Here is a 10,000-nt window from a genome sequence, read left to right on the forward strand (position 1 = left end):
GGAATGCAGGGAGTACTGTACCCACATCTTAGTTATCATCCATCACCCACCTATAGAAACCCTACCCTCCCATACCCCCCACTTAGAGGGCATCCGACTCGGGGGCAGTTCTGGCCCAGTGCTGGCCCACATGAGCCCCCCCCCCCCCCCCCCCCCCCGGTTCCTGTTGTGTCTCAGGGTTTATCTCAGCCTATCTCCAGCCAGTGGAGACACCTCGGCGTCCCCCGCCCGACTCAGGGCCCCCGTGAGTGTGAAGGGCCCGTGTGGTCGTGAGGAGCCGCCGCGCTGCACTCCATCCTTAACTATGATGTATCATCAGGAGCCCGGCCACATTGTTCTGTGACTCAGGGAAGCTCGCTCCCGCTCACACACACTCGCTCACACACACTCACTCACACACACACACACACACACACGTACACTCACACACGCGCTCACACACGCACTCCTTTGCCCCGCGGGTATGGCTGCATTATTCATCCTGTTTCCAGCGCACCACGCACACACACGTGCAGCCTTCCCATCTTCCCCGCTTGCCCAACCGCTCCACCTGTTTTTTTCTTCCTCCCTGCCTCTCTCCCTCTACCAATATACCTATCTATCTTTTTCTGCTTTATTGACACGACCATTTAAAGGAAACTAGTCTTGCCAAAGCATGGAGCACAGAACACCATTGAAACATACATCAACATCTGTATCTCTCTTCCCCCCCAGCTCTCTATCGTTACACCTCTCTATGTCTTTACTTCTCTGTCTATCTAAATCTCTACCTCTATCTCTCTGCCCCATACCGTTCTATCACTCAGCCTTCATCTCTCTACTCCTCTGACTCTCTGTCTCCCTCGTTCTCTCCGCCTGGTCGCCTGATCTGCCTGTCCTGTTCTCGTCGAGTCCTTTGGTGCGGAGCTGTGTTTTTTTTGTTTTTTTTTTGTGCCTGTATTGGCCGCGTCGCGCCGAACACGCCCAGCCCCGCGGGAGCCCGTAGGAGTCGGCGCTGGCTCTGCCGGGCCTGTCAGCCCGGGGAAGACTGATTGACACGAACACAGGAGCCGACTCCCCCGACGCCACGGCCCTCCTGTCAGCTCTACAGATGATAGAGCTGTCACACAGAGCAGGCTGGACAGAGAGAGACAGAGGGGAGAGAGAGGGAGGGATGGAGGGAGGGAGCGAGGGAGGGAGGGAGGGAGGGAGGGAGAGGCACACACAGAGGGGTGAGAGAGGATCAGAGAGAGAGGGAGAGATGGATGGGGGAGACAGGGAATTAGGGAAAGAGAGATACAGAGGGGAGAGGGAGTGGGAGAGATGGGGAGAGATGGGGAGGGAGTCAGAGAGGAGAGGAGGAGAGGAGTGCAGTATCCATGTCAGTGATAAGCTGAGAGGATGGGCATTTTAGACGATTAGTGACTCCTTTAGATGAGGGGCTGTTCTCTTTGGTGGAGTCTCTCTCTCCATCTCTCTTTCCCTCTTTCTGTCCCTCCCTTTCCTTTTCTCCATCCCTCTTTTGCACTGCCTCCCAGTTTCTTTCACGTCCTTCCTCTCTCTCTCTCTCTCTCTCATTTGTTCACTCCTTTCCCTTCCTCTCTTTCATATCTCCTATCTTGCCCTCTCTCTGCATTTGAACTCCATCCCTGTCTCTCATCTCCTTATCTCCTTCTCTCTCTCCTTCTATCTCCCACAGCTTCCATCTTCCTCTCTCTCTCTCCATCTTCCTCTCTCTCTCCCTCTCTCTCTCCATCTCCCTCTCTCTTCCTCCATCCCTCCCCCTCTCCCTCGCTCGCTCCATTAGAGGCACTCTGCTCTGCTGTGTGAGTTGGTCATCAGTCATTGTAGTGAGTTGTGTGGGTGGAGGCTCCTGCCGAGGGAACGCAGGCTCCAATCAGCTCATGTGACACACGGCATTTGTCAACCGCACATCCTGTCAGGGCTGCATTTTCCTGTGTGCACGAGTGTGTGTGTGTGTGTGTGTATGTGAGGGAGGGTAAGTGGATGAGTTGATGAGAGTGCGTATGCTAAGCTATGTCATGCGGTATGTGTGTCGATGGGTGTGTTTAACAATTTTTCTGCATTTTGCTGCAGTTTTTGCGCGTTTCTAAAACAGTGTGTGAATCGTGTGTGTGTGTGTGTGTGTGTGTGTGTGTGTGTGTGTCTGTCTGCGTGAGTATTTCTGTACTGCTATGCCTTTATGCGTGCGCACATCAGCACATTTCCCAGTGAGTCATCAGCTCCGGATCACACAAGGACGCGAGCAGAGTGTCCACACAGCCCTACATCCACACACACCAGAGAGACCTACATCCACACACACCAAAGAGACCAAAGAGACATACACACATCCAATCCCATCCCTCTACCAGGACACAAGGGACGCATTAACACAACTCTGCATCGCCACTGCGTAAAGACACATGCATCTAATCCAAAAACCATTAGTACTACACAAGCAGAGTGTCCCCCCTCCTACTGCCCCTTGATCTTCCTCTATACCCCCCCCCCCAAATGTGTCATTGCACTGACACAAACTAAACAGCATCTGCCCTTCTGGCCCATACCATTGTCAGGGGGCATCCACCACATACATGCCCACATGAGTCCCACTTTTCTGGGCTGGAATAAGAGCCCACCCCCGCCCCCGCCCCTGCCCCCTCTGGTGTGATCGAGCGAGGCCAGGCAGTTCATGCTTGGCATGCACAGAAGAGCGGAATAAAAAATCTATTTTTCAGAGTCTTTCAACGGCATCAATATAAGGAGATGCCCAGTATCCATAAAACATAAAATGGTTCAATGTTACAGTATACGGTATCAGAATGCGTAATAAAGCTTCCTTTACCTCTTGATTATGGCACTGGTGACATCTTTGCGTTATGTTTAATGCTGTTTATTCAAAAAATATATTACCAGAGGACTTTCTCCTTTTCATTGTCCATTGAGTGTGTCGCTGGTGGAGATTTGAACGTTAACACTGTCACCTGTGGAAAAAAAAAGGGGTCAATGAAAAGTCACAAGCTTGGTAAACTAGATGGGGAGGAAACCAGCAGGGACCCACCGCTGGGGCCCTTAAAATGACTGACTGACTGTCCGACTGACCGTAGGTGTCTGTTCCCCACCTCAGGAGGAGGCTGCTGGGCTGGTGTTTAAAATCAAAGCACAGCAAGCCACTGGAACCTCCCACATCACCGTAAGTCATATCTTTGGTCAGATGAGAAAGGGAGAGAGAGGGAGAGAGGGAGGGAGGGAGAGGGAGAGGGAGAGAGAGAGAGAGAGTGAGAGGGAGGGAGGCAGGGAGGGAGGGAGCATAAGATCTTTATGGTCCAGAGCACCTGTCTGTACATTGGCAGAGGCCTCCTGGCCTGGATCCTGTGGGGCTTTAAGACAGTCCAGCTGTCTGCTCTCTCTCCTCTTTCCACCCCGCTGCCCAGCCCACCACTCTGACCCCTGTCAATCATGCTGACCGTAACCCCTGGGAGACAGGAAGTGATGTGTGAGGTGAGGGCGGGCCATGTAGGCCCTGACCAAGGAGGAGGAGAGCTGTCGGGCATGAATAAAACAGCTGTACTGCTAATAGACATCACTATTGTTGGCTTTGTTAAATACTCCATTTCCCATCTCCCATTCTTCTTTCTTTCTGTCTTTCTTTCCCATTACTTCCTGCATGCATTCTTCCACCGTGCGCCAACGTGCTCGCCAACTCTCTCTATCCTTCTCTTTAACTCCATCTCTCCGCCGCCTCCTCTTCCCTCCATCACTAATTTCTCTTTCTCTTAACACTGCCTTTCTGTCTGGCTCATTGTCCACGCTTCCAGAGCTCTGATCAGCATCTCTAGCGCCTGTCACTTTAATCACCATCAAGCCCCTCAGACTGAGAGTGTGGCTTTTATCCACGAGACAGAAATACTCATCTTTGTATTCCTGTCTTCATTTTATATACACTCATCCCTCCCCCATGTCTTTCAGTCTTGTTAAGATGTATTTGGGGGAAAAAAAGACACATCTGGTAAAATGTGGGAATGAAATCGCGTTAGCAAGCAAATACTCAGTCCAGGCAGTGACCTCATGGTGGGCTGTAATCCTCCTGGTGGACAGGTTTGTCCTTTCTGTAAAAGCCAGCGTCCGGCCATCTTTTGTTACGAGCCCTTGCGTAACAGCCTGCCTGCTTGATGGATGGAACCTTGGAGCAAGGAGACATACAAGCCCAGGCTTCCTGTACCTCTGCTTCCTGAAGCTGTCAGAATGTTCCGGCAAACCAGAGTCAAGGCCCATGTTTCGGGAAGTGATGGATTTAGACTGGCGAACATATTAGGCAATCGTGGATAATATGTTCCTTTAAAGCCTCTTTTTTTTAAATAATTTACTGTTTGAAAACATCTATCACGGAAGCCATAAATTGTCCCTTGGTAAGTGAGTGTGTTTTGCTTAGAGAGCTTAGGTGAGCCCATAGGCTTGTGTATCGGTATGATTTACCCACTGGTCAAATGTCTCCCACCCTGCACTGGAAACCAGAGATGGATGCTGCTGTGCAGGGACGTGGTACATGAGGTGTGAGAGCTTGTGTGTGTGTATGTGTGTGTGTGTGTGTACTTTGAGTTTGTGTGCTGTGAGTGTGTGTCAGTGTGTGTGTGTGTTTGTGCATGTGCTTTGAGTATATGTGTGTGAGACAGAGCTCAGCGAGGCCAGTGTTAGACGAGAGCTCTCTGGGGCTTTTCAGTCAGGCTTGGATGTGTCAGCCCTCCCTCTTCCACCTTCAGCCTTCCACTAGGGCGTAGATATTTGCTTCTATGCTAGGACGTGGCACAGGAGCTTTGTGTGTTTGTGTGTGTGTGTGTGTGTGTGTGTGTGTGTGTGTGTGTGTGTGCGTGTATTTGCATATGTGTCTGTGTGTCGTGTGCTGTCCACAAGCTCTTCTCCACCACCCTCCACTTTCCAGCCTCCTCCAGGGCACCCATCTGTTTGCCACACACGACTGGCTCTAGGGGTCTAGCAGGGGACAGCAGGGGACCCATCAGAGCCACTGGGGGCCAGGATTTGGGGAGGGATGTGACAGTCTGGCGCTCCCGGAACGCTGAACCGGAGAACCCAGGGAGGGAGGGAGGGAGGGGTGGGTGTTGTGTTGGGAAAGTTCATCTGAGCAGGCTGGGCTACCCTCGGCCTCTCTCTCCCCCCTTTGCTCGCTCGAGCGTCGCTGGGCCGTAAAACGCTTGGGTGGCGGAGGCGTCGGCACCGGGGGAGGACCCTCCAGAGGGCACTCCATCAACCCGAGAGCCGCCCTGCCCAAGTCACCCGCTGCGCCAGGCCTGAAACGGGAGACGGCCTCACTATGAAATATGCCTCGTCTGTGGCAGCGGGGACCGGGAAGAGAAAGACAAACACACACACAGACACACAGACACACAGACACACACACACACACACACACACACACACACTCATAAAGGGCTGCAGTGTCCTACACTAACAACTCCCCATCCAGCTGCCCAATTGCCTTCCAGTCCTGATTGACACATTAAGCATATATCACTATGGAGTTGCCATAACTCCTTCCCTTACTGTATCCTTGTGTTTTTGCCTCTCTGCTAACTACCCGTGTTACATCAGCATGATTTTATGACTAATGTCAGATGCCCAGCTGAAGCTCTGGCACATTAGCATTTGCTAGCTAGTAGGCTAACGTTTCAGGCAACCACTAAAATAGAGCGCTTTTATCTCTCTCTCTCTCTCTCTCTCGCTCTCTGCTGTCTCTTTCAGTCACATCATGCGATCAAATGGCCTCGGCGGTTAGCTTGTGTGAGCTTCACAGACGCTGAAATGTGCAGTCGTTCCCGTTCAAAATTCCCAAAAGTTTGTACTAAAGGAGTGAGAGAAAATGCTCAAAAAGGGTTTCACTGACTTCACTTAATGGGACGTAATGGTGGTCGCCGCACAGTTGTGCTTGTGAGCAGGCAGCCCAGCTCCATCGAGGGGGCCACAATGCTGCTGACTCCTTGTCCTGCCAGTATAGCGGTTTGTGTGTGTGTGTGTGTGTGTGTGTGTGTGTGTGTGTGTGTGTGTGTTTATGCATATCCGCCCGTGCCCTCAGCCCCTCTCGCCGTGTATTTTTTTGGTGACACAGCAGAAGTACGATGCGGTGCGGTGGGGTGCGGTGCGGTGCTGGTCTGGTGGCACGTGGTGCGGTGCGGTGCTGGTCTGGTGGCACGTGGTGTGGTGTGGTGCGGTGGGGTGCGGTGTGGTGGGGAGCGGTGGGTGCTGGTCTGGTGGCACGTGGTGCGGTGCGGTGCTGGTCTGGTGGCACGTGTGTGGTGGGGTGTCTGGTGGCCGGTGGGTGCGGTGGTGGTGCGGTGCGGTGCTGGTCTGGTGGCACGTGGTGCGGTGCGGTGCTGGTCTGGTGGCACGTGGTGTGGTGTGGTGCGGTGGGGTGCGGTGTGGTGGGGAGCGGTGCGGTGCTGGTCTGGTGGCACGTGGTGTGGTGTGGTGCGGTGGGGTGCGGTGTGGTGGGGAGCGGTGCGGTGCTGGTCTGGTGGCACGTGGTGTGGTGTGGTGCGGTGGGGTGCGGTGGGGTGCGGTGTGGTGTGGTGCGGTGGGGTGGGGTGGGGTGTGGTGCGGTGTGGTGGGGTGTGGTGCGGTGCGGTGTGGTGCGGTGTGGTGGGGTGTGGTGCGGTGCGGTGTGGTGCGGTGTGGTGGGGTGTGGTGCGGTGCGGTGCTGGTCTGGTGGCACGTGGTACGCCGGAGAGAGGCAGTATTTTTGGATCACAAGGCAGGATGCTTGATGAACTCTCACTCATTTTTTAATGAGAGGAACGGTGATGAGCTGGCATCCGAAAGAACACACACTCCCTTTCCCAGAGGACCCCCCCACACACACGGGCGCGCGCACGCACACACACACACACACACACACACACAAGCACGGGCATGGGCACGCACGCACACACACACCCACACACACACACAAGCACGGGCATGGGCACGCAGGCACACACACACAAAGACACACACACATAGACACACACATACTCAGGCGCACGCATACATATACACAAACCACACACACACACACAAACAAACACACAGTCACACACACACACACAACCTAGAACTTTTAATGAGAGGAATGCCAGTGGGACACAGAAACACAAGCACCTTCTGTCTCTTTTGGTTTACTTTACACAATTAACTAACCTAGCACACACAGTTTTCTATTTACTTTTGGGATCATAAACCAAGTCCACAAATACACTCACGAACAAACAGACAGACACACACACACACACTACACACACACACACACACACACACACACACGCAACACAGAAATGCATTTTTAACAAAAAATTGAAAGAAAGGAAAAAATTGAAAGAAAGGAAAAAAAAAAGAATGTGAAACTAAATCTCAATCAACTGAACACACTGTTAGCTGTTTGTGTGTGTGTGTGTGTGTGTGTGTGTGTGTGTATTTTAAGAGAAAGTGTTTCATATTGCACATGATTGCATGTAATTACCCCAGGTGCTTGAGTGACACAAAGAAACTCTAGTGTGACATCCATCCCAACACGCTTTTTATTCCGCCCGTGAACTTGACGTTGCTCGTAAAACGCAGCGTAATGAAACGGAAACCACCGTGAAACACAATACAGGCCCCTTTTTCCAATCAAGTCCCAACACACACAAACACACACATACACACACACACAGGCGGCAAAATCTATTTTTTTACTCGTAACCGTGGCGATGCGTAGGATTCCCCGTGGAATCTAATCTGTTCTCCGCTTGTATGTAGCAGTGGGGGGGAGGGGGGTGTGTATGGATGATTACGGAGGCCCCCGCTTCTGCCTCACAAAAGGAAATGAAGTCGTAGGCGTGGAGAAGAGGGCCCCTATTAAGGCTGGCTTGTGTGAATGAGCACTGGAGTCAGCGCACACTCACTCCAGTCACTCCAGTCACGCAGGCTCTTAAGTTTGCCCCTCCAGAGCGCCGTAGGATGTAATGGCCAACCCCCACTAAGACGCAATACTCCCTCTCATCCACACACGCACACACACAGACACACACACACACACAGACACACACACACACACACACACACACACACACACTTACACAGAAATCAGCACATGAAATATATACAACCACACACACAAACACACACACACACACACACACTAGAGCACATAAACCTTCTCCCTTCCCCACAGCATGCAGTAAATAGAGTCTGTGCTGTGAGAAATGGCACAATTATCCCCCCGCTGGTGAAAAATGGGGCCAGGAAGCCACACACTTCCTCACTTCCTGGGATTTGTCTATTTTCTGCCCCGCACAGAGAAGGAGAGAATATGAGAGAGCGAGGGCGAGAGAGAGAGACAGAGAGAGAGAAAGAGAGAGAGAGAGAAGCCAATTGGTTGTCATCTCCGGCCGGCCATGGAAGTACTTTAAAATGCTTGCTCTCTCTCTCCCTCTCTCTCTCTCTCTCTCTCTCTCTCTCTCTCTCTCTCTCTCTCTCTCATACATTGAGAACATAGCCAGTTGATTGATACAGCATCCAAAGCAACTCTCTCCCCTTGAAGGCCATTGGTCCAGCTCTCGGGGCTACTATACAGACACCAAATGGATCCCCTGCCAACTCTTCCCTCCTTTTGGTTTTCGTTTTCCTGCTCAGATAACAAATAGTACTCGAAAAACGGAGGAAAATATGTAACGTTATCTGCTGATATTCCTCTGACTCTCTCTCTCTCTCTCTCTCTGCGTTTTTGTTTCCTTTTCTAGGTATGGAAAAATAGTGTCAACCAAGGCCATCCTGGACAAGAATACCAACCAGTGCAAAGGTATGTCTTTTCAAACAGGTCACACTGTTTACTCTAGTCACCAGCGTGACCGAATGTGTGTGAGTGAGTGAGTGAGTGTGTGACCGAATGTGTGTGAGTGAGTGTGTGACCGAATGTGTGTGAGTGAGTGTCTGACCGAATGTGTGTGAGTGAGTGTGTGACCGAATGTGTGTGAGTGAGTGTGTGACCGAATGTGTGTGAGTGAGTGTGTAACCGATTGTATGTACGTGAGTGTGTGAGCGAATGTGTGTGAGTGAGTCTGTGAGTGAATGTGTGTGAGTGTGTGTGCGACCGAATGTGTGCGAGTGAGTGTGTGACCGAATGTCGATTCCTTGTCCCTGTGGCCCTAGCTAGGACCAGGCGCAAATCCAATGCTCTAACCTGACATCAGAGAGCCCGAAATCAATGATGTCTTGTGTGTGTCTATGTGTGTGCTTATGTGTGTGTGTGTGTGTGTGTGTGTGTGTGTGTGTGTGTGTGTGTGTGTGGTGGGGGGGCAGAAGAAGGGCTAAGGGTAAGCCAATCTAATGTGGTTTTATTGATGAAGACTAGTATCAACCACATTACCAACCAACCCTGTACAAAATCACGTGTGAAATCCCAAACTCATAATGCGTGAACATGTGTGTGAACCTTTTCATTTGCCACCAGTCACCTCACAGCCCCAATTAGCAGCTATCGAGCCGGGAATCGTTATTTAACCGGAGTTGAAGTGTTCTTTGATCCCCTGATTCTTATATTCCTGGCAGTTCTTCTTTTGAGTTCCCATTCTCCCCTCCGCTGTCTTCTCCTTCAGATGCCCAAAGTAAAGGACATTTTTTCCCCCTGCCGTCAGGTTCCAGCTTTGTGCGCACTTCCCTTTTTAGACAGTCGGAGCCCGTCAGCGGCTCGTCTCAGAGAATGAGGCCTCTGCAGCGTTTGCCCTGAGGTGACCAGCCACCAGCTTAGGCACCATTGAAGTTCCATCGATAGTTTTAATTGCTTTCTTTCTTTCCCTGCGTTTCTCTCTCTCGCTCTCTCGATCTTTCTCTCGCTCTCTCGCTCTCTCTCTCTCTCTCTCTCTCTCTCTCTCTCTCTGTGTGTGTGTGTGTGTGTGTGTGTGTGTGTGTGTGTGTGTGTGTGTGTGTGCTTTGTCTGGTGAAGGTGAGGCTGCCTCTGTTAGATGCCTCACCTGGGTTGAACCCGGCTGAG

General features: G+C 51.7%; 1 protein-coding gene across 8 annotated transcripts in view; it reads left to right on the forward strand.

Moving 5' to 3' along the window:
* Positions 1-10,000, forward strand: part of LOC105903656 (RNA-binding motif, single-stranded-interacting protein 3) — a 252,401-nt gene that overhangs the window by 86,423 nt on the left and 155,978 nt on the right. For all 8 annotated transcript variants that reach the window (XM_031586378.2, XM_031586377.2, XM_031586374.2 and 5 more), the window contains exon 3: positions 8,751-8,809. In XM_031586378.2, coding sequence (XP_031442238.2) covers positions 8,751-8,809 — 59 coding nt within the window. The remainder of the gene's footprint in view (positions 1-8,750; positions 8,810-10,000) is intronic.

Source organism: Clupea harengus, chromosome 19 (genome assembly GCF_900700415.2).
Source record: "Clupea harengus chromosome 19, Ch_v2.0.2, whole genome shotgun sequence".
NCBI lineage: Eukaryota > Metazoa > Chordata > Actinopteri > Clupeiformes > Clupeidae > Clupea > Clupea harengus.